The sequence below is a fragment of the Camelina sativa genome, chromosome 9, assembly GCF_030686135.1.
Source record: "Camelina sativa cultivar CO46 ecotype springtype chromosome 9, ASM3068613v1".
Classification (NCBI taxonomy): domain Eukaryota; kingdom Viridiplantae; phylum Streptophyta; class Magnoliopsida; order Brassicales; family Brassicaceae; genus Camelina; species Camelina sativa.
The window spans coordinates 5,855,630-5,879,758 of NC_141888.1; the positions used below are offsets into that span (position 1 = coordinate 5,855,630).

General features: G+C 39.6%; 5 protein-coding genes, 2 non-coding genes and 1 pseudogene across 7 annotated transcripts; 4 read left to right on the top strand and 4 right to left on the bottom strand.

The window, feature by feature from the left end:
* Positions 1–851: 851 nt before the first annotated feature.
* LOC104710559 (uncharacterized) lies at positions 852–3,332 on the top strand. The gene is made up of 5 exons (XM_010427184.3): positions 852–1,507; positions 1,964–2,553; positions 2,641–2,703; positions 2,796–2,847; positions 2,940–3,332. Exons 1-5 carry the CDS (start codon positions 1,436–1,438, stop codon positions 3,006–3,008), a joined length of 846 nt encoding a protein of 281 aa, XP_010425486.2. The 5' UTR covers positions 852–1,435; the 3' UTR covers positions 3,009–3,332.
* Positions 3,257–4,261, bottom strand: LOC104710560 (uncharacterized). The gene has a single exon (XM_010427185.3). The coding sequence runs from the start codon at positions 3,956–3,958 to the stop codon at positions 3,461–3,463; it is 498 nt and encodes a 165-aa protein (XP_010425487.1). The 5' UTR covers positions 3,959–4,261; the 3' UTR covers positions 3,257–3,460.
* A 51-nt stretch (positions 4,262–4,312) lies between these two features.
* Positions 4,313–4,488, top strand: LOC147937782 (U2 spliceosomal RNA; annotated as a pseudogene).
* Positions 4,489–4,573: 85 nt separating this feature from the next.
* On the top strand, positions 4,574–4,903 carry LOC109126646 (uncharacterized). The gene is given in 2 exon segments (XM_019230399.2): positions 4,574–4,764; positions 4,767–4,903. Coding segments are annotated over 2 exon segments (198 nt in total). The 5' UTR covers positions 4,574–4,661; the 3' UTR covers positions 4,862–4,903.
* On the top strand, positions 4,643–4,888 carry LOC147937783 (RNase MRP). Its single transcript, XR_015567712.1, has one exon.
* A 69-nt stretch (positions 4,904–4,972) lies between the features above and the next one.
* Positions 4,973–5,686, bottom strand: LOC104710561 (histone H3.2). Its single transcript, XM_010427186.3, has one exon. It carries the CDS (start codon positions 5,505–5,507, stop codon positions 5,097–5,099), a length of 411 nt encoding a protein of 136 aa, XP_010425488.1. The 5' UTR covers positions 5,508–5,686; the 3' UTR covers positions 4,973–5,096.
* Positions 5,687–6,649: 963 nt separating this feature from the next.
* Positions 6,650–8,386, bottom strand: LOC104710562 (succinate dehydrogenase [ubiquinone] iron-sulfur subunit 1, mitochondrial). The gene is made up of 2 exons (XM_010427187.3): positions 7,458–8,386; positions 6,650–7,050 (listed from the first exon to the last, which is right to left on the bottom strand). Exons 1-2 carry the CDS (start codon positions 8,129–8,131, stop codon positions 6,885–6,887), a joined length of 840 nt encoding a protein of 279 aa, XP_010425489.1. The 5' UTR covers positions 8,132–8,386; the 3' UTR covers positions 6,650–6,884.
* An 8,468-nt stretch (positions 8,387–16,854) lies between these two features.
* LOC147937784 (small nucleolar RNA R71) lies at positions 16,855–16,961 on the bottom strand. Its single transcript, XR_015567535.1, has one exon. It is a non-coding gene; the product is annotated as a small nucleolar RNA R71 (small nucleolar RNA).
* Positions 16,962–24,129: the final 7,168 nt, after the last annotated feature.

The following is a 24,129-nucleotide window of genomic DNA, read 5'->3' on the forward strand; positions in this document are numbered from 1 at the left end:
ATCAGATAAATTAGAAAACCTAGAAAATTAAAATTAAAAACCTAATATTAAACATATTTAAATCTAAATTTATATTTAGTTAATTTTATTAGAAAAATTAAAATAAAGTAAAATAAAAACTAAATGCAAGTGGTCATAGGTATGATCACATATTTATAATTTTAATAATATTATTAACTAATTAAAAAACACATTAGGTTATTGGTTCGGTTCAGTTTTAAACCGAACCGAACTGAACCATTTGGATTGAGAAATAACATAACCGAATAGCTGGAATCTAGGATTGGGTTTGGTTTGGGTCGATTTAAGTTCTGTTGGTTCGGTTCGGTTCGGTTCGATTTAAATGCCCACCCCTAATAAAATTGTCCTAATTTTCCATTTTTTAGTAATACAAAAATTGACTAGAAATTTGGTGTTTGATATTAATATAAATTCAAAAAAAAACGTTCAACGTTAATTTGGTCAGGTAATTAAAATATATGATAACAAAAAAAAAATTGATGATGTAATAAAATCTCTTCATTTTCATTACGTTTGGATAGGCCACTTTATCACTGTATTTACTTTCCATATACTACTATATATTTTTTAAAAATAAAATCGGCTGACGAAAATAAATCTGTAAAGGTATATATTGTTTTAATGACATTTATTCTAATAATATGTCCTCCATTACAAAGTACAAAACACACAACACACAAGTAACGTTTTCATTCACATTCACAAGAAAATCTAGATTTAAAATGTTTTTCTAAACATAAAAAGCAATTAACTTAATTTTATTCCTTTAATTATTCTTTAAATTAAATACCATTCCAAATATAGCTTAAAATAAAAACAAACGTTTCATAAGTTTTTTAAAAAATAATAAAGAACTCATAAATCGGTTCCGAAGACCGAGTTTCCAGAATTTCTCAGTTTTTTTTCTTCCCTACAAGAAATAAAAAATTCAAAACTTTTATTTACCCTTTCGCTTCAATTCTCAACAAACTACAATACCAACATCATACAAATCATATCCATTTCTTATGCAGTTTTAGTAGTATAATTTTCATTCCCATCCTCAAATATTATCAAAATAATAAATGAGTTTGATTTTATCTTCTTCTTCCATCTCCTAGTTCATGGGACCCAGATCTAAATATATTCTTCAGGACCTTTCCCCACCACATACATATACTTGTGTCTCTCTTTAAGCTTTCTTCTTCTTCTTTGAAGAGAGAGAAAAAAATCTCAGTTTCTTTCAACGACGACACAACACAGAAACTATTTTCTTTCAAATTTTGAATTTCAATAGACGTTAGGTTGACGAGAAATATACTCTCCAGAGAAAAAAAAAAAAAAAAAAAAAATTGTATTCTCCGAGCTGAGTTAGAAAAAAGCTTCTTTTTTTTTCATTTTTCCATTAGTGAAAATTTGGTATTGAGGTTGAGAAATGGGTGAATCTGCAGTTCTGGTTCATTCTTATTCGTTTGCTGCTCCTATTACCCGTAACGATTCTCATGAGGTTCGTTTTTTCTTCTTTTTTTTTTCCTTTGTTCTTACGCTTTTTTTTTCGTTGTTCTCGGAAAAAAATTTTGTGACTCGTAACGATAATTTTCCGGGAAAATTTGACGGAAACTGGGCTGTTTATACGTTTTTTATGAATACCCACGAAGAAAAATTTGACCTTTTAGTTATATTTCTTTTTTAGAATATTTTTCCTCTTAATGGAAATTTTCTCGGATTTTCCCGGAAAAAAAAATTTTGGTAACAATTTTCCCGGAAAATTGAATATAAAGTTTCCATTTTTTGTTGTTGTTTCTAATAAATACAGTAAACGAATGATTGATGCACAAAGAAACGTTATTGAATTTGTTAAATAAAAGTTTTTAAATTTTGGATTTGAAATCTCAAAGCTTTTTTTCTGATTTGTTTGTTGTTGTTTGTTGTGTGTGTGTGTGTGTATTGGATTTGTTTGCAGGACAATACGCTACATGCGTTAAGCCAATCGATTTCATTTGGGAAGTTTATGACAGAGAATCTTGAATGGGGGAAATGGTCAAGCTTTTCACATAAGAAGTATGTTGAAGAAGCTGAGAAGTACTCTCGTCCTGGATCCGTTGCACAGAAGAAAGCTTTCTTTGAAGCTCATTACAAGAGAATAGCCGAAGCCAAGAAAGCTGCAACTGAAGAACAGCCGACGGTCACCCCTGCTGAGGTTTTGCTTCATACTTTGGAAACACAGCCTCCTCCTCCTCCTCCTCCGGTGATCAAGTATCAGCTAGAAGAGGTTAATGATGATGATGATGATGAAGAAGGACCCGAAAGAAACAGTTTTCAGATTGATGATGGTGTTGTTTCGGATAACAAGCCCGTGGTTGGTGATGATGATGATGATGATAAGGAGGTTAAGAAGCAAGAGGAAGAGTTGTTGAAAGAGGATTGGTCTGTTGGTGAAAAGGAGAAGCAGAGGAAATCGATTACAAAGAACAGACCTGTGTTTAGATTGTCTCTAGAGAAAACTATCCCTCACAAATCTTTAGATGAGATCTCTGTAACAGAGAAAAGAAGGTAACAGTTTGTGATTTCACATATTTGGTCTGGAGATATAACAGTCTATTTTATCTGATTGTTATGTTTATGTAACACAAAATGCAGCGAAAGACCGATAACTCAGATACAAGAAAAACCGGTTCACCGCCAGAGATTTAGTCTCTTAAGGTAAGTCAGACTCTGTGTGTTTTCTTTCTTGCTTTAGATTGATTTGTTTGTCCTGGTTTTGATTATATGTTGTTTGTTTGTTATACCAACAGCTGTTTTAAGGGTAATGCTAAAACTCAAGATCAGAATCAAAGCAGTAATAAGGTAAGGCTATTTTTGTTGTTGTCTATTCAAATCTCATGTGGACATCAAAAGAAGATGGTTTCTCATTTCTCGGTTGCTTTCTTTTCGCGCAGAGAAAGACGGAGAAGAAGAAGAAGCAGTTTATGTGTCTTTGTTTGAAGGCAAAGACTGTAAGAGAATAATCATAAGAAAGGTGAAAGAAAGCTTAAAGAACACACTGCTTTGGAAAACGTTTACACAGTCTGCAAAAGGCTGATGGGAGGAATAAAAAAGATCGATTTTCGAGTCACATACTCGATGGTTTCGATCAAGCTTTTAGTGATAAAACCGCAACATTTTCGTTACGTAGATGGCACCGATTATGTTCATCAGTTTGGAAAAGAGTCTGAGTGCAATAGAAAGAAAAGAAAAAAAACTGGAAATAGCTTCCTTTGTTTTGTTCTCTTTGAATCTTTGTTATCTGTCTTATTACTATGTAATGAAAGAACACATCTCTAGTTTCTTGATATGATCTGATCTTAATCTTGAAATTGGTAAAGCTACCAACTTTACTTAAAAGATAATGTTAAAGTAATCAAATGAACATTCACAAAAGAAAAAAGGAAAAAAGCTGATCCACGTGAGGGAGACATCATTAGACCAAACACCAACCATCTTCTTCTTCATCGTCATCTTCTAACACATGTTCCGTCATCATCATCCCCACATCGTAAAAACTCATACTTTCACCATAATCAAGAGACCCACCATTTTCTTCTTTATCACTTTTATCTCCATTACTCTCTGTCTTCACCGTTTCAAGTACTCCAGCTTCATCTCCTTCTACTACATTGTCTTCACAGTTATGAGGATCCAAGAAACCAGGGAGATTCAAAACAGGATCGGATCCGGGGACAGTCTTGACCCTCCACGTCAGCAGTTTGTAGCTTGATGAAGCAATGTCGTTTGATCTCACCCAATGCACCTGGCCAGGCAACACTTTCCGGTGAGCTTTGGTTGGTTTAGATGGCGATTCGGTAAATAACTCAGAGGTTTGAGGTGAAGTCAAAGAGTTGACCGGTCTTGTGTTAAGCGGTGGTGGAAGAATCCGGTAACCTCTGACTAGACCATGTTGCCGACCTTGTCGTCTCATCTCCACCGTCAATATTTCACCGAAAAAAAGGAAGAAAAAGAGTTTTTGGAATTGGAAGTTAGCTTGAATGATATATAAGCCAAGAAGAAGAAGAGCTCTTTAATGGAGTCAAAAACGTAACATCCAACACAACAGGAGTAGTTTGTGGATCAAGTCAATGAGTTGTTGTTATAGATAACGTGCAAGTTATTAAATAATTCAATACCTCTTTATCTTGCAATGACAGAACATGAATGTAAAATTTGAGATTTTGACATTATTACTTTAGTATTTTTGTCCCACATCGTTTAGCTAGCTAACATAAGTCGTTTTATTTTCAAGTATATAAAGAGAGGTCGAGCCAAACTCTAATTCATACCTTTCTCGGCCTTCTGGCTAAGATCAAGTCTAGTATCTGTTCTTATCAGTTTAATATCTGATACTTGAGTCATCGACTCATGTGATACTTGAGTCCACAAAGATAGCTCGCTATCTGGATTCTTATGAGTCGTCTGTGCGTTGCACTATAGCACAGGCTAGGCTCAACCCATCAATCTAATTAGTCTAATTCTTCTTACCTTTCAATAAAACAAACATATCAGCTTAGTTTTATACAGAACTTAGAACTCGCTAAATATCCCACATCGGTTACGTGAACTATCTCAAGTCAGTATACATAGTTGTACAAATGAGAAAGAGTAACAATTGTCATTGGACGAAGTGAATGGGTCACCTGGGCTTGTCTAAGTTCCGACCCAGGAAAGTCCCCGGGCCACTTATCCGCAGAGATGCGGCCTCGGTAACGAGAGAGTCATAAGGTGGAGAGATATAAAAGCTGAGACGCGTGTGTGGAGCTTCTCTCCGCCGATGATATCATGGCCGTTCGTATTACGACAGTTATTCACCTGGTCCTTATCGGACTAACTGAACGGGGCTTACGTTTCAATGACAAACAACTTTTTTTATTTGCAAACTTCTCATCAGAATTAGAGTTACCAAGTCGAATTAAAGATTTGTTCTCATAAAATTGCAAAAGATAAAAAGGTAAACTAGATTAAATATTCATTTTGGCATTTCATCGAACACATGGAAGACACTTCTGAACAAAGGAGTACAAACAGAGAAAAAAAAACTGGATCTAGACTTCTTCTTCATCTTCTTAAGCCCTCTCACCCCTAATCCTCCTTGCGAGTTGGATATCCTTAGGCATGATCGTAACCCTCTTAGCGTGAATTGCACAAAGGTTAGTATCCTCAAACAAACCAACCAAGTAAGCTTCAGCTGCTTCCTGGAGAGCCGCGACTGCACTGCTCTGAAACCTCAGATCCGTCTTGAAATCTTGAGCGATCTCACGAACTAGTCTCTGGAACGGAAGCTTGCGGATCAAAAGCTCTGTGCTTTTCTGGTATTTCCTGATCTCTCTCAACGCCACTGTTCCGGGACGGAATCTGTGAGGCTTCTTCACTCCTCCGGTGGCCGGAGCTGATTTCCTCGCCGCCTTCGTCGCGAGTTGCTTCCTTGGAGCTTTTCCTCCGGTGGACTTTCTAGCGGTCTGCTTGGTTCTGGCCATTTGCGAGTTCTTGAGAAATGAAAAATTAAAGCTTTAATGGTTTTTGAGAGACTTTGTGTTTGATTGATTGATTTACAAAGAGTGAGGTTGAGATGTGTTTTTATACTAATGGAAGAGACGAAGTCTTTTGTTCTCGTCCGTTAGATCACTTTTCTTATCAACGGTTAATATTATTTGTGTCTATGCGATCCGTGTCGTATGTTGAACAACCAATCAGAAAGATTTTCTCAGCGTTGAGGGATTGCACAAGTGGACAATTTTTGATACGTGTCAAAGATGACGTGTTGTAATGATATGTCGTGATTTCAAAGACTCTGAGTGAGACAGAGGTGTTTTGTAATACGTCGTCGTTTCGCGAGGAATTCAGCTAGCATTTTTTAAATCGGTTTCATTCTTTGATATTTTTTGATGTGTTCATACTTCATAATTTTAGTCGATGAACAGATTGCAAAAATTCTGTTGGTTTTAAGTTTTAACAATCCGTAGATTGAGTCTTGAGATCTCTTTCACTAATATAAGCACAATTTTATATACTGACTTGTATTTTAAATCTCTATACATATTCTTTGTCACATATACATGAATATTATGCATCTCAAAGGCTCTCAAACTCGGCAACACTGAACACAGACCGGAGGCTGTTTCTCTATGTTGCAGTCACAGCAAGATGTTTCGCAATCGTTGTTGCAGCCTGCGCATGAAAAACAACAACAAAATGCATGTAAAACTTCTTTGTTTTTTTCTATATAAGAGCTTTCTTTAAAGCTATGTACCTTCTACAGTAAAAAACAGAGACTCCTCATGTTCCTGAGAACTCGGGAAGAACTGAAACTGTTCGGTTGCTGGAGCAATAACAGTTGTTGCCCTACCAATAATGACCAAAGAAACAAAGAACAGAGCTAGTGTTGTCCGTGTCATCTTTCTTTCTTTGTGTCAGTACTCAGTACTTGAAGTTATACTTATGCAGTCAAGGAATTTGAACAACCAAATTGGTTATTGTGTGATCTTTACTAAGAGTAAGGCACTATGATAATATATCACGTTGTGTTCATGTGCTGACAAGGAAGGGACACAAGTACGTGAAATGTTTTTATACAAAGCCAATGCAGATGGAACACAAAAGAGTAGATGATAAGTAGATGTGGTTTAAGTTTCCTTGAGTTTTATTACTTAAAAGGAGGTTTTTTCAGCAAGATACAGCCACAAAACCCCATCTACTTGGGATGACTTGCTCAAGAGATTTTAGAAACGCTAATATTTGGCAACAGCAATACAATAATGAATTGAAAAATCTGAAGGTTTTGTGAAGATTATTAGCTTCAAACGTTAAAGGGTGATGAGTTTCCCAACTGAGTACCGCACACAAACTTCGCTGATTCAACGCTGAAGTTGCTTGATGTGTGTGATCTGTTTGCCTGGGTTCAAACCCTTTGGACAGGCACGAGCACAATTCAAGATCGTATGGCAACGGTAAAGCTTGAACTCATCATCAATAGCCTCAAGTCTTTCCTTAGTGTACTCATCACGACTGTCGCTTATCCACCTGAACACATATCAAACAAGTCTCTTGTTAACAAACACATCCAAATATTAAAACTTTATCTAAATCACCCGGTTAGAATCAATCAGCTTCCCAAACCAAAACATTGAAAATGCGATTTCACCTAAGACAGCAAAAAAAGACTTGAATGAACCACATATTTGTGTAATCAATGCAGCTAACAACAAGATATACAAATCTTCCCAATCATCCATGCAAATTCCAAAATCAGATTCTAACACAAAAACAGCAAAACAGACTTGAATGAAGCACCATAAGTGAAATCAATGCAGCTAACAACAAGATATACGAATCTTTCCAAAAGCAAATTCCAAGATTGAAGGTTCTAAGTCCTACAAAACCAAACTTATCTACCAAACAATTAACAATTCTATCAATCTTTCACTTACCTATTAGCATGCAGCAAAGCAGCAGGGCCAAGGTAAGACTCGGGGTTCCACCAGTAACTAGGACAAGAAGTGCTACAACAAGCACAGAGGATACACTCATACATCCCATCAAGCTTAGCTCTATCCTTCTTACTCTGCAAAATCTCTTTCCCAGGAACAGACGGAGGAGTCTTCCTCTTCAACCAAGGCTCAATACTCTTATACTGATTATAAAAATTGGTCATATCCACAACCAAATCCTTAATCACAAACATATGAGGCAACGGCGTAATCGTCGTCTCCGATGCTCCATCTTGAATTTTCGTTAAACAAGCAAGTCCGTTACATCCATCAATGTTCATAGCACAAGAACCACAGATACCTTCACGGCACGATCTACGGAACGTGAGAGATGGATCCATCTCGTTTTTGATCTTAATCAACGCATCTAACACCATTGGACCACAATCCTTGAGATCGATCTGGTAGTTTTGAAGCTCTGGCTTCCCTGGGTTATCTGGGTTCCATCGATAGATCTGAAAATTCTTCAATTTCGATTCTCTTCCGCCGCCAGACGAAGCTTTTGTTTCCGCCTCCGCTCCTGTAGAAGTCCATCTCGCCGGGATTAACCTCGCCGCCGTTGTTAACCTCGACGGCTTCGTTCCAACTAATCTCCCGATCAAACCTGACGCCATTTTTTTTTTTCCTCGGAGAAATCTGAAAATGACTAAAAAAAATTATTCAAGTATTTATATTTTCAGGAGATAGTTAATTTTTAATAACCCGAAATTAGCCAAAATTGACGATTTAGGGAGATATAAATATAAATATATATAGAGACACAGAGGATTAGCTACGTGTGCATATTTGTAATTGTGAGGCTTTAGGTTCATCTACGTAGAAGAGCCGTAGATCTTTAGAACAAGTAACGTTTCGAAAGATTCTGACCGTTCACTATTGATACCGACTTAAGTTAATCGTGGCCAACACACGACTGGATATTTCAAAGGCGCGTGCTCGTCTTGAAAAGTGTAATAGACGTGTCTTCACTTGATTGGATGCTTTCACCTAATGAGAAAAAGAGGAGGACTAGAAGACTGCGTCCCGTTTCTAAAGAGATGAGGAGCACGTTGTGCAGTTCTTTGATTTGAGTACTTTTCTAGCTTTGAATGGGAGGACAGAAAAATAACAGATCACCCTTTAATGTAGTTCTCCTATTATTAAGTTACCATTTAAAAAACTTTTACTTTTAAAAGTTAATACAGATGAACTGTGTGCAGTTCATATTTTTTTTGTTTTTTTGTGGTAAATGCAAGAGAAATACATGCAAATCTGGTCTACAGCTTTTTTGATGCTGTTTACCCTTGATCTGCATTTAAATAGCCAAATATTTAATTTATTTTTATTCTGTTTGAACTGCTTGAACCACTTGATCTGCCCTGCCTGATATGCTTTCTCTATCTCTTCGGAAATGTGGGAGCCAAAGTTCAATTTGTTCAGACGATGTTGACCAAAAGGACCTTTATTTTTATCTTTTTAGAAAATAAACAGGAAACAGCTATAAAACAATGTTATTGTAAAAGAAGAAGATGAAAGATGATTTGATAAAATCGTCCTTATCATTGTTACTTATGTTGTTTACCTTGACAAAACTAAAATTATGAACAGTTTCATAAACATAAACAAAAAAGAAGTCTTGAAAAATCTCTACAAGGAATGACATATAGAAGTACGTAACGTAGCACATATCCCACACAACACGTCCTATGTTTAAACGATATCTACACTACGTTATATGTGCAATGTCACCCCTCAAGAACAAACCAACCAAGTAAGCCTCAGCTGCTTCCTGGAGAGTCGCGACAGCACTGCTCTGAAACCTCAGATCCGTTTTGAAATCTTGAGCGATCTAACGGACCAGTCTCTGGAACGGAAGCTTGCGGATCAAAAGCTCGGTGCTTTTCTGGTACTTTGTTGAACTTTGTAGATTGTTTAATTTCTGAGATAAGAACAGAGAGTAAGAGAAACTTCTTTCTTTTAAACTTCAATCATATTTTCTCTGTCGATACAACATTGTTTTTCATACATACTTATAATCAAAAGAAACTAACAGCTCTCTGACACACACCATGCTTATTCTCTTGAACACTCAGCAAAGACACTTAAGTAGATAAGCTTACCTCTAGACCAGTCTAGTTTCATACCTAATACAAAAGTTTGATCATTACTTTTACCAACCTTGTTGACCTGCAACTACTAGTTTCTTCACTTGGTTTCTCTGATTCTTTTAGTTTGGTTTGGGTACAAAATAGGCATCAGTCAACACTCCCTCTTGCCATTTTGTTACTCAAACCAAGCTTGTCTCGAATCCTTTCAAAGTTCTGTCTTCCCAATGCTTTGGTAAAGATGTCTGCTAGCTGTTCTTCGCTTTTGCAATATCCCAGTTTGATATCTCCATTCCTCTCTGATTCTCTGACGACATGATACTTGATCTGAATGTGTTTGGTCCTTCTATGCTGAACCGGATTCTTTCCTATGGCAATCGCTGACTGACTATCACAGTAGATAGGGACTCCCTCTTGAGTTGTGAATTTTAGCTCTTCTAGTAATCGCCTTAACCATACTGATTGATTTGTTGCTTCACACAGCGCCATGTATTCTGCCTCTGCAGTAGACTGAGCAATCATGTTTTGTTTGCTTGTTTGCCATGAGAACATTGCTGAACCAAGGCTAAAGCAATAACCTGTAGTCGATTTCAGGTCTTCTCTACAACCTCTCCAATCACTGTCCGAATAACCTATCAACTTTGGTTCCGCAGTTGCAATGAATCTCATTCCCATATCAATCGTCCCCTTTATGTATCTGAGGACTCTCTTTGCTTCTTTGAGATGTTTGGCTTTAGGTTCTTTGAGATACCTTGATAGATACGATGCAGAGAACATCACGTCCGGTCTGGTAGCTGTTAGATAGAGCAACCCTCCCACCAGACTTCTGTAAATCTTTGAATCAGTCAGAACTTCTTCTTCCTTTTCCAGATCTTTTCCTTGAGGCATCAGCGGAGTGCTCATGATCTTGCAGTCTTCCATGTTGAATTTCTTGAGTAGCTTCTTTGAATAACATTCTTGAGACAAGAAGATTCCTTCATCACTCTGAGTGATTTCCATTCCAAGGAAGTAGTTTAGTAACCCCAAGTCAGACATCTCAAACTCATTCTTCATTGCCACTTTGAATTCTTCCACCATGTCTTGATCGTCTCCTGTCACAATGAGATCATCTACATATATGCACACTACCAGCAGCTTTCCTTGATTTTCTCTTGTGTACAGAGCATGATCGTTTTCACTTCTCTTGAAGTTTTCTCTTGTGAAGAATTCATCGATCCGACTGTACCAGGCCCTCGGAGCCTGCTTCAGTCCATAGAGTGCCTTGTGCAGACGGAGAACATGATCTTCTTTCCCTTCTTCCACAAATCCGATTGGTTGTTCAGCATATATCTCCTCTTCCAGTGTGCCATTCAAGAACGCAGATTTGACATCAAGCTGAAACAATTTCCATTTTCTCTGAGCAGCAACAGCAAGAATTACTCTGATGGTTTCATGTCTAGAAACTGGAGCGAAGGTTTCCAAATAATCAACCCCATGTTGTTGGGTAAATCCTTTAGCCACTAACCGTGCTTTGTGCTTCACCACATTCCCTTCTGCATCAGTTTTTAGCCTGAATATCCATTTGACTCCCACCACGTTCTTGTTCATCGGTCTCTTGACCAGTTCCCATGTTTTGTTCTTCTCAATCATGTTTATCTCTTCTTCCATTGCTTGTATCCATTCTTTGTGTTTTGTAGCTTCTTCGAATAATGCAGGTTCTTCAGAGCTTGCGTAGCAGCTTTCCATGAATCCAGAGTACTCAACATCAGCGTATGGAGCAGAGAGAAGAATGTCATCAATTGATCTAGTCTTTCTGTTTGGTGGACTTGAACTGCCTCCAGGACTGTCACGATTCAGATTTAAGGGACTTGGTAGAACATTCCTTCTCCCTCTGGCTTCATTGTCTCTCGAGTTTGGCTCATCAGCTTGCTGATCTTCTTTTGGTTCAGGTGAAATCTCATAGTGTTTGATCACTTCCTTCTTTTCCCAATCCCATTTACTGTCTTCATCGAAGATGACGTCTCTGGAGATATCGATCTTGTTCTCCTTTAGTAGATACACTCTGTACCCTTTTGTTTTTGAACTGTATCCAACAAATATAGCTCCTTTTGACTTGTCATCCCATTTCTTCCTCTTCTCATCAGGTATGTCAACATAGCATATACTCCCGAAAACTTTCATATGACTTACAGATGGTTTTGAGTCATTCCAGGCTTCCAGAGGTGTCTTGTTCTTCAGCGTTCTTGTTGGTGTTCGATTTTGAGCATAAGCTGCAACATGAACAGCTTCAGCCCAAAACTTTAGCGGTAGGTCTTTTGCTTTGATCATAGCTCTCGCCATTTCCACTAAAGTCCTGTTTCTTCTTTCTGAGACTCCATTTTGCTGCGGAGAGTATGGTGCAGTGAGTTGCCTCTCAATGCCATTTCTTTCTAGGAATTCTGTAAATTCTCTAGAAAGATACTCTGTTCCTCTGTCTGTTCTTAGCTTCTTGATTCTGCAATTTGCATTGTTTTCGACGAGATTCTTGAATCTTTTGAAGGTTTGAAATACCTCCGATTTTGCTTTCAGGAAGTAGACCCAAACCATTCTCGTAGCATCGTCAATGAAAGTAAGTATGTACCTGCTGCCATTGATAGATGCGTTCTGCATCGGCCCACACACATCACTGTGAATGAGTTCAAGCTTGTCTTTGGCTCTTGTTTCTGATTCTGTTGGAAACGAGTCACGACAGTGTTTGCTCAGGATGCAGCTTTCACACTTTCCTTCTTCCACATTGAACTTGGGTAAGCCAGTCACCATTTCTTTTGACTGCATGATCTTCAGATTTGAGTGTCCTGTATGTCCAAGGCGTCTGTGCCATAACTCTGTTGATTCAGCTTTAGCCACCATTGCTGTTTCTTCATTCGAGAGCCACTTCAGGTGAAAGCTCTTGTTCACCATCTCTACTTCCTCCATTTTCTTTCCTACACGATCGTGAATGATGCACTTGTTTTTCTTGAAGGTGACTTGATATCCGTTGGTGATCATTTGGGGAACACTCAACAGATTCTTGCCAAGTTTAGGCACAAGAAAAACATCTTGAATGCCTCTTTTTCCTTTCCTCGTCACAACCTCAATTTCTCACTTTCCTTCAGTCATCATCATAGCTCCATTTCCAACTCGAATTGGAACTTTGAAGTTTCTATTGATTTTTGTGAAGAGTTTTTCGTTTGCCGTCATGTGATTTGTGCACCCACTGTCGATTAGCCAAGTGTTTCCTTCACTTGGTTCCTTGAATTCTTGTCTTGCAATGAACACAAGATTTTCTTTCTCCATTGCTTCTGCTGTCTCTGCAGCCATTCTTAGCTCCCTCTCCGGTGAGCTTCTTCTTTCTTGCTTCGTGTCCCTCCTGGTCACCAGCTTTTTTCTTCCGACTTCTTGAGCCATGTTGTCGTTCCAGTGATCAGTATTGCTTTGATACCATGTTGAACTTTGTAGATTGTTTAATTTCTGAGATAAGAACAGAGAGTAAGAGAAACTTCTTTCTTTTAAACTTCAATCATATTTTCTCTGTCGATACAACATTGTTTTTCATACATACTTATAATCAAAAGAAACTAACAACTCTCTGACACACACCATGCTTATTCTCTTGCACACTCAACAAAGACACTTAAGTAGATAAGCTTACCTCTAGACCAATCTAGTTTCATACCTAATACAAAAGTTTGATCATTACTTTTACCAACCTTGTTGACCTGCAACTACTAGTTTCTTCACTTGGTTTCTCTGATTCTTTTAGTTTGGTTTGGGTACAAAATAGGCATCAGTCAACATACTTCCTTATCTCTCTCAACGCCATTGTTCTGGGACGGAATCTGTGTGGCTTCTTCACTCCTTCGGTGGCCGGAGCTGATTTCCTCGCCGCTTTCGTTGCGAGGAAATTGAAGCTTTAGTGATTTCTGATTGCTGAGAAAGTCAGAGAGAGACTGTGTTTGATTGATGTACAGAGAGTGAGGTTGAGATGTGTTTTTTATACTAATGGAAGAGACGAAGTTTTTTGTTCTCGTCCGTTAGATGGTTTTTCTTATCAACGGTTAATATTGTTTGTGTCTTTGCGATCAGAATGATTTTATCTGCGTTGAGGGATTGCACAAGTGGACAATTTTTGATACGTGTCAATGATGACGTGTTGTAATATTTTCAAAGACTCAGAGTGATACAGATGTGTTCTCCCCATCTTACGTCGTCGTTTCGCAAATTCAGCTAGTATATTTAAATAGGTTTCCAAACGCGTTGTAATATTTGGGGGGGGGGGGGGGGGCGGGGCCAAAATGCCACCAACTGACAAAAACTAACATGGCATGCTAGTTTTTAATCTGAATGCCATCAAAAATGTGATATTCCTAAATTACCCTTCATGAAATCAAAGACGAAATACAACTATAATAACTAAGAGAAAATTGAACAACTGGTACAATAGGACAACTAATACAATTGGTACAATTGAGTTATAATATTATAATGAGTACAACTAATAGAGAATAGAACAATTGGTACAACTAAAATATACAAGTACAACTAGTACGATATACACAGATGAGTACAACTGATAGAGAACCGAACAATTGGTACAACTAATATATAAAATACAACTAGTACAAATGATATGTTCAGCGGGTACAACTGTTACCAAACCAATTAATAATTGATATGTCTGTATTTTGCATTTCCTTAGCCTGTATTTGTCATGCATTTAGCTAGGACAACTAGTTGTTTTGCATCATTTTAGAACCTCTTTCGTACATTTTGCATGTTTAGGAAGTTTCTGCATCATCCTTGCATACATTGTGCATTTCGGAGTTTTTCAGGTGTCTAGGAGACGTTGGAAGCGCACAGTGTCGAGCCACGCTCCTCACTTCCACAATCGAGCGCTCCCCACTTCCACAATCGAGCCACGCTCCTCACTTCCACAATCGAGCGCTCCTCACTTCCACAATCGAGCTACGCTCCTCATTTCCACAATCGAGCGCTCCTCACTTCTACAATCGAGCCACGCTCCTCACTTCCACAATCGAGCGCTCCTCACTTCTACAATCGAGCCACGCTCCTCACTTCCACAATCGAGCGCTCCTCACTTCTACAATCGAGCCATGCTCCTCACTTCTACAGTCGAGCCCTCCTCACTTCTACAGCTGAGCCCTCCTCACTTCTACAGTCGAGCCCTCCTCACTTCCACAATCGAGGCATCACTCGAGCCACCGGTCTAGGGATTGAGCTTTTGACGTCTTCATCAAAGTTGTAGAGAATTGATTCATCTTTCCAGTGCCGTTTATTTCAAGCCAATCGGAGGTGTGGTTCAAGGGTTATCATCATTTTAGTGGATGCGTATACACCCAGCCCGAGCCACTTTCACCGACCATGCTCGAGCCATTTTCACTCACACCACTGGAGCCACTCCTACTCACTCCACTCGACCTCACTCTAGGGAGAGACGACACGCGATTGGACCGCACATGTCAGGAAGACGTTCTGTCTTACGCGTTTCAGGAGATTCCCAAACCGACGCTTCACCTTGTCGTTTTAAGTTTTAGGGATTTACATGTTTTTACTATAAATACATTTTGTTAAGTCTGGGCTGAGAACATCTTAGTTTTTATCTCGTTTTCTTTTGTAAGGTTTCCCTAGCCACCAAAAACGTACTCTGACTTTGTATCCTGAGATCTTTGAACTTATTCAGTATTTTGATTTGATTCCTTCTACAAAGTTGTTCTTCACATTTTTACCTATCTAAGAATGCTTGTTTCAATGTTTTCTGAGTTTGTATTGTTGATGATGATTTTCGGATCTGAGTAGTGCGTTAGTTCTTGAGGATGGGATAGATTAGGTGGAGGATCTTAGGATGTAGAGTGTTTAAACGTTGATTGTATGATTCCCTTATGGACTAAAGTTAGAAATACTAGTTTCTCTCTGATCAATTGGAACTAGGTTTTAGACATTTCCGCACCCAAAAGGTGTTCGATGAAATGACTGACCAACTAGTGCCAGAGGCTTACGTTCCTAGCCTAAGAGATTAGTTGTCTAGGATGTTTGTTGATGTGAATGAACTTGTTTTTCATGTCATGCTTGATCATGTTTCTTTAGCGAGAGCTAGGTTTGGAAGTGGTTGAGTTTGAGTAGCTTTTGTCAAGAGATTGGATTAGCTAAGAAGTGATGTTCATTGTTTAGGGATAGATTGCTTGTGGCATGTTAAACACTCTGTATACTAGGATACTCCACCGACATCAATTACTCCCATCCTTAGGACTTCTTTCTTTCTGATTTTTATTACATTCCTGGAACTGTTTCGTTTCTTGTTTTTTTTTAGTTCATGCTTAGACTCGTTTATGTTTTTATTCATTTTCGCTTCTTGTCATGCATTCTCGTTTCTAGTTCTGTGACTCATTTCAGTTTTGCATTTTGATCATTCTAGGATTGTTAGAAAAACACTCTTTTGAATTGGCTTGACTTGTGATTGCTTGATTGCATCTTGATTGTTAGCAACATCCCATTTGGATTGACACCTTAAAGTACTACAACGCATAAGGTTAATTGAGACCTACTAGGAGACACAAAAATCCTAGTATCAATTTGGCGCCGTTGCCATTTGGGATTCGTTTTGCTACATTTAAGATTTCAAATTTTGCAAGATTAAGTTCTGTTACACTTATCATTCTGAGTACTGACTTTCTTTGGTTTTCTGCTTGTTTGTCTTGCACCTCAGGTACCTGTTGATTGCAACCTTGCATGCACACCAGATCAAGAGGGCATCAGAATCTCCTTCCTGTCATCGACGAAATCAATCGGTTTCAACGACCACGACAAGCTCGTCAACTCACTGATCATTCCGCACCAGTTACTATGGAACAACAGAATGCACAACATCCGGGACCTCGGAACATTGGTGCTGGAGATGCACCGAACACTCATACTCAGCGTGCTGGAATCGTCCCTCCCGCCGTGCAGAACAACAACTTCGAAATCAAAAGTGGTATGATCTCCATGATTCAAGGCAATAAGTTCCACGGGTTGCCTATGGAGGATCCACTCGACCATTTGGACGAGTTCGACTGTCTGTGCAGTCTTACCAAGATCAACGGCGTGAGTGAGGACGGTTACAAGTTGCGCCTTTTCCCATTCTCCCTGGGAGACAAGGCTCATCAATGGGAAAAAACCTTCCCAAGGGATCAATCACCAGCTGGGATGGTTGCAAGAAAGCATTCTTGGCCAAGTTTTTCTCCAACTCCAGAACAGCACGTCTCAGGAATGAGATTTCCAGCTTCACTCAGACGAGCTCAGAATCATTCTGTGAAGCATGGGAGCGTTTCAAGGGTTACCATAGCCAGTGTCCACACCATGGTTTCAGCAACGAGTCACTGCTGAGCACTCTCTACCGTGGTGTACTACCAAAGATACGTATGCTGCTTGACACTGCTTCTAACAGTAATTTCTTGAGCAAAGACGTTGAGGAAGGATGGCAACTGGTTGAGAATCTCGCTCAGTCTGACGGCAAATACAATGCGGACTATGACCGCACAGTTCGCGGCGACGCTGGGTCTAAGGAGAAGTACAAGAAAGACCTCAAGAATGTCAATGAGAAGCTTGACCGTATCTTGCTAAGCCAGCAGAGGAGCGTCCACTTTGTATCTGAGGATGACCCTTTCCAAGTTCCAGATGGGGAGGGTGAGCAGACTGAGGAGATCAGCTATGTCCAGAATCAGGGTGGATACAACAAAGGTTACAACCCCTACAAGACGAACCCCAATTTGTCTTACCGAAGTAACAACGTTGCTAATCCACAAGATTAGGTGTACCCGCCTCAACAACAACAACAAGGTCAACAAAAACCTTTTGTGCCTTACAATCTGGGATTCACACCAAAACAAAAATTCCAGCAGGGTTACCAAGCTCCCTCAGGACCACCGCCAAGATTCCGCCCTCAACCAGTTAAGCCTACCCCAACCCCAGATCAAGAAATGAAGCACATGCTGCAACAACTTCTTCAAGGTCAAGCTAGTGGTTCTCTGGATACTGCTAAGCAGTTTGCGGAACTCAGTCAGCGGATGGAATGTTCTTACAATGATTTGAATGTCAAGTTTGAAGCTCTTAACTCCAAGATAAAGTATATGGAAGGCAAGACTGTTTCTACTTCTACCCCAACAACTGGCCAACTACCTGGAAAAGCAGTTCAAAACCCCAAGGACTATGCTACTATGCATGCCATCACCACCCAAGCTGTAGATGTACGGCTCACTGAGGACACTGAGAGTTTAGATGGGGAGGAATTTCTTCAATATGAAGTTCAGATAAAGGATCCTGTCGAGGTGCTCAAGGATCCAATTAAGTCAGCCAAGCAATCTGATCCTGAAGCTACTAAAGAACCCACTGCTCCCAAGGATAAACCTGTGAGATTCATTCCTCCACCATACAAGCCACCTATACCATTTCCAGTGAGGTTTAAGAAGCAGCTTACTGAGAAGTATAAAGCTCTGTTCGAAAACCAAGTCAATGAGATTGAACTTAGGATGCCTTTGCTTTGCACTTGTGCCTCAATATCAAAAGTTTTCAACTAATTTGGTAACAGAAAGGACCAAAGAGAAGGAGGAGATAGCTAAAGGAGCTCAAGCTAAGGTTTTGGAAGATGAGAGGGTAGTGCATGACATAGGTGGGGTTATTCATGAATGGAAAGCTGTTATTCAGAAGATGATTATCCCAAAGAAGCTAGAGGACCCTGGTTTTTTCACCTTGCCTTGTTCTCTAGGTCCATTGACCTTCAAAAAGTGCCTATGTGACCTTGGTGCTTCAGTAAGCCTCATGCCACTCTCTGTAGCTCAGAGGCTATGATTCAACGAATACAAGTCATGCAACCTCCGCTTAATATTGGCTGATAGGACTACTTGATTGCCTCATGGTCTACTAGAGAACTTGCCCATCAAAATTGGACAAGCTGAGATTCCTACTGATTTTGTGGTGCTGGGAATGGATGAAGAGCCTAAAGATCCACTAATCCTGGGAAGACCTTTCTTAGCTACAGCTGGAGCAGTCATTGATGTCAAGAAGGGGATGATTGATCTCAATCTGGGTAAGAACTTCAAGATGAAGTTTGATATCAAGGATTTTAGGAAGAAACCAACTATTGATGGACAGACCTTCGTGATTGAAGAGAAAGATCAGAAATCTGGGTTTCACATCTTTGAGGATGTGAATGAGGCAGAAACAGAGGTTTTGGTAACCAAAGATAAAACTCAAAGTGTCACTCAACCATCCTCCAACTCGAGTGCAGTCGTTACCCTCCCTAAGCGTCAAGACCTGCTTCCTAAACCTCACCAACCGCAAGATTCAAGTCCTCCCACGCTTGACAGTTTGTATGAACTCCAAAATACTCAGATTCTAAGGGATTCAGTTAAAGAGTTAACAGCTATGGTGAAGGAGATGAGTGGGCAAATCAAGAAGCTCCAAGGTACAATGAAAGGTTCTCCTCCAAGAAAATTAAGGAAGAGGTTTGGGATAATGAAGAAGAGGTGTTGCAGAGTTCAATCACCACCGTGCGTTCTCAACCATCGTCGACTCGAGCAAGGTTCAACCGACGGCGTGGAATCAGACTCGACCCATCCTGAGAGGTTCATCACTCTGCACTGGTTCGAGCCACGCCTCCGCTGTCACACTCGAGCCAATATCACTCGCACACGCTCCAACTCCGCTCGAGCCCCTCTCTCGAGCCACACACGAAGTCTCTATCGAGACAACTCGTCAGAGAACACTCTCTCCGGTTCCCTCCCCAGCACGTCAATCTTCATATGTGCCAGGGGAGCGTCAGCCTTCACCCGCTCCTTCAAGCCACTCGTCACATGAGTCCAGGGAGAGAAGGAGACTTGGTTCGCGAGGTTCCAGAGCCTCCTCTAGTCGGCGACCAGCGCGTCGTTCTGCAGCTCAAGATGAGCACGAGGTTGAGATTGAGGTTGAGCAGCGAGTTGAACATCAAGGGGATTATCAGCCCACAGAGGTGGTTGTGCTAGTATCAGATCATGGCAAGTCCAGAGTCGACGACATGCATTGTGATGAGCAGCCGAACATGTATCAGAACACGCAAGCGGTTGAGCAGCACGTCGACCAAACCACTGAGGACAGCCCTGCGGATCCGGAACAAGAAGAAGGACAAAGTCAATATAACGCTCCTCCTTGGGCGAGCACCGACTCCTTCTGCTACTACTGAGGTACTTTGCACTTGCATATTAGGATGGAGTCTAGGTTTATTCACATAGGGTTGTTGCATTTAGTTTGCACTTGCATACTAGCATAACCACCTCTGCATTCAGAGTGAGGTACTTCTGCATTCAGAGTGTTCATGTAGTTTGCACTTGCATATTAGGATGGAGTCTAGGTTTATTCACATAGGGTTGTTGCATTTAGCATAGGGGTTGAAGATGATTGTAACCTTGTTAGCATGCTGGATTCAATAGGATAGGATCAAGGCCCTTGTTATTAGTTCTTTGATGCTTGTTGATTGAACTTGAAAATGTAAGATTGAAGCATGTTTTGAATTGATATCATTCCCTATCTACCTGAACCTAATCATGACTTGCAATTATCATGTGATGCATTGAAGTTGAACTCATGGATACCATACACATACTTGGATTGTCTTTCACATTTTTACCACCCTTGTCAATCCAAGTAGCTGATTCCCATCTTTGGAACAGTTCCCCGCACCCTTAACCAACCGTTATTTCAAGCCAATTGTATTCTTGAGTGTCAGACCTTTTCCGAGTTGAGCTTGTTAGAAAGTGTTAGGTTCTAACCGACAAGAGTAGGATCCTGTGTAGTTCTAGTTCGCGTTATCCGGACTAGTAGGACTAGGTGAGAACTCGATTTTGGGTATTGGGTATGGATTTGTGCAGAAAAGTAAAGAGGTAGAAAGTCTTTAGGAGGGGGATGTGTTTACATAGTTTACAAGTCTAGTAAAGGATTTGGGTTGAGCAAAGTAAAAAGAGTTATTGGTTCTGGGCATAAAATAAAAAGATTAGACAAAGAAAAAAAATGCTTAAGTTGTCTAGAGTCCCTGGAAGAAAAGAAAACGAACCATAGTGATAATAAAGATTTCCCAATCCGCTAGAATGAAAAGAAGTGAACTCCTCCTAAGACTAAGTGTAGAAAATTTGAGATGAAGTTTCTGATGAAGGGTAGAGATGGGATCAACTTCGGTTTTGAGTGTTCTTTGGGTAGACAGGACGCTGCTTTTGTATGTATCAGTTGGTTTCAACCTTTAGCCTTCTCTTAAGCTCAACTCCTTTTCGTGAGAGAACCTTGTTATGTATTGATAAAACCACGTGATGAGGAGACCATCTATGTCTCGAACCTTTACCCTAGCCAAATGAGTTCAATAACATTGTTTAGCTTGATTCACGGTTCTCTGTTAATGAATGTTAAAGGGGATGATTGATAGGATTGCATGTGTAGATTTTAAATAAAGTTCCTTCACCATGCATCATAGAACTAAAAACAAGAACCTTGATTCTAACTACTCTATTCAGCATGTTTTAGGTTCTGAGACCCCATCTTCACACCTCTCTTCCATACTTTGTTCTTGATAGTTTGCTTGAGGGCAAACAAAGAATAAGTTTGGGGAGTTGATATGTCTGTATTTTGCATTTCCTTAGCCTGTATTTGTCATGCATTTAGCTAGGACAACTAGTTGTTTTGCATCATTTTAGAACCTCTTTCGTACAATTTGCATGTTTAGGAAGTTTCTGCATCATCCTTGCATACATTGCGCATTTCAGAGTTTTTCAGGTGTCTAGGAGACGTTGGAAGCGCAGAGGGTCGAGCCACGCTCATCACTTCCACAATCGAGCGCTCCTCACTTCCACAGTCGAGCAACGCTCCTCACTTCCACAATCGAGCGCTCCTCACTTCCACAATCGAGCCACGCTCCTCACTTCCACAATCGAGCGCTCCTCACTTCTACAATCGAGCCACGCTCCTCACTTCCACAATCGAGCGCTCCTTACTTCTACAATCGAGCCACGCTCCTCACTTCCACAATCGAGCGCTCCTCACTTCTACAATTGAGCCACGCTCCTCACTTCTACAGTCAAGCCCTCCTCACTTCTACAGCCGAGCCCTCCTCACTTCTACAGTCGAGCCCTCCTCACTTCCACAATCGAGCCATCACTCGAGCCACCGGTCTAGGAATTGAGCTTTTGACGTCTTCATCAAAGTTGTAGAGACTTGATTCATCTTTCCAATGCCGTTTATTTCAAGTCAATCGGAGGTGTGGTTCAAGAGTTATCATTGTTTTAGTGGATGCGTATACACCCAGCTCGAGCCACTTTCACCGACCATGCTCGAGCCATTTTCACTCACACCACTGGAGCCACTCCTACTCACTCCACTCGACCTCACTCTAGGGAGAGACGACACGCGACTGGACCGCACATGTCAGGAAGACGTTCCGTCTTACGCGCTTCAGAAGATTCCCAAACCGACGCTTCACCTTGTCGTTTTAAGTTTTAGGGATTTACATGTTTTTACTATAAATAAATTTTGTTAAGTCTGGGCTGAGAACATCTTAGTTTTTATCTCGTTTTCTTTTGTAAGGTTTCCCTAGCCACCAAAAACATACTCTGACTTTGTATCCTGAGATCTTTGAACTTATTCAGTATTTTGATTTGATTCCTTCTACAAAGTTGTTCTTCACATTTTTACCTATCTAAGAATGCTTGTTTCAATGTTTTCTGAGTTTGTATTGTTGATGATGATTTTCGGATCTGAGTAGTGCGTTAGTTCTTGAGGATGGGATAGATTAGGTGGAGGATCTTAGGATGTAGAGTGTTTAAGCGTTGATTGTATGATTCCCTTCTGGACTAGAGTTAGAAATACTAGTTTCTCTCTGATCAATTGGAAATAGGTTTTAGACATTTCCGCACCCAAAAGATGTTCGATGAAATGTCTGACCAACTAGTCCCAGAGACTTACGTTCCTAGCCTAAGAGATTAGTTGTCTAGGATGTTTGTTGATGTGAATGAACTTGTTTTTCATGTCATGCTTGATCATGTTTCTCTAGCGAGAGCTAGGTTTGGAAGTGGTTGAGTTTGAGTAGCTTTTGTCAAGAGATTGGATTAGCTAAGAAGTGATGTTCATTGTTTAGGGATAGATTGCTTGTGGCATGTTAAACACTCTGTATACTAGGATACTCCACCAACATCAATTACTCCCATCCTTAGGACTTCTTTCTTTCTGATTTTTATTACATTCCTGGAACTGTTTCGTTTCTTGTTTTTTTTTAGTTCATGCTTAGACTCGTTTATGTTTTTATTCATTTTCGCTGCTTGTCATGCATTCTCGTTTCTAGTTCTGTGACTCATTTCAGTTTTGCATTTTGATCATTCTAGGATTGTTAGAAAAACACTCTTTTGAATTGGCTTGACTTGTGATTGCTTGATTGCATCTTGATTGTTAGCAACATCCCATTTGGATTGACACCTTAAAGTACTACAACGCATAAGGTTAATTGAGACGTACTAGGAGACACAAAAATCCTAGTATCAATAATTCTAAACCCTAGCGCCGCCGTTGCCGATTCTGCACCATCAACCCCCGATTTTAACCTCTCCATGGCTTCATCCGCCGTCCATTTACGCCCCCAGATCTTCCCTCTTCACCACCAACTCATTTACGCCCCCAGACTTCTCTCCATGGCTTCTTTCGCCGTAAATCCTCATCTCCGCCGCAAATCATCATCTCCGCAGCAACTAAACAAGAACCAAGATAAGCTTTGGCTATGGTGACACACACAACAATCAAAACAGAAATCTAAGAACATTAAAAAAAAAAAATCACTCTTTTTGTTTTTTTGCAGATCTGTCGGCGAGAGAGAGAAAACTCAAAGGAAAAAGAATAATTGAGTATTTGGTTAAAGGGTTTTTGATCTTTCTCAAATATTTTGATTTAAATAAATTAAAAAAATAAATAAATAAACGTGATATGGCATAAAAATAAATAAAAATTAATAAGGAAAATACATTAAAACGTTTTATATACACCATTTACAAAAAAGGTGAATGTAAATATTATAGATTCGTCACTATTATTATTTAACTTGAGATATTTTGATCCAAAACAATTACGAACCAACCACAGAAATTGCAACAGACAATAAAGCATATGCATTTTGATTTTGATCCAAAACAGTACAAACAAAAACCTGCAAGAGTAAACATGAAACTACAAAAAAAAGAAAAAGTATTTGGTATACGAACAAAAGGGGATTCAGAAGAAAAAAGTTATTTTGATAAAAAAAAGAAGTATTGGCGTAAAAGTAAATTTTCAAACTTAGGAATGTAATTAAAAAAACCCAGCAATTAAGTATAGTTTTGTACAATATATATTACTATGGGAATCTTACATCAAGACACACTTTTTATAAAACTTTGTTCAATTGACACACTTCTTGACCATAACACACTTTTCACCTCAGTTTTCTACTTTTCACTTACTTTTTAGACCATTTTACCCTCTATAACATTTCATAT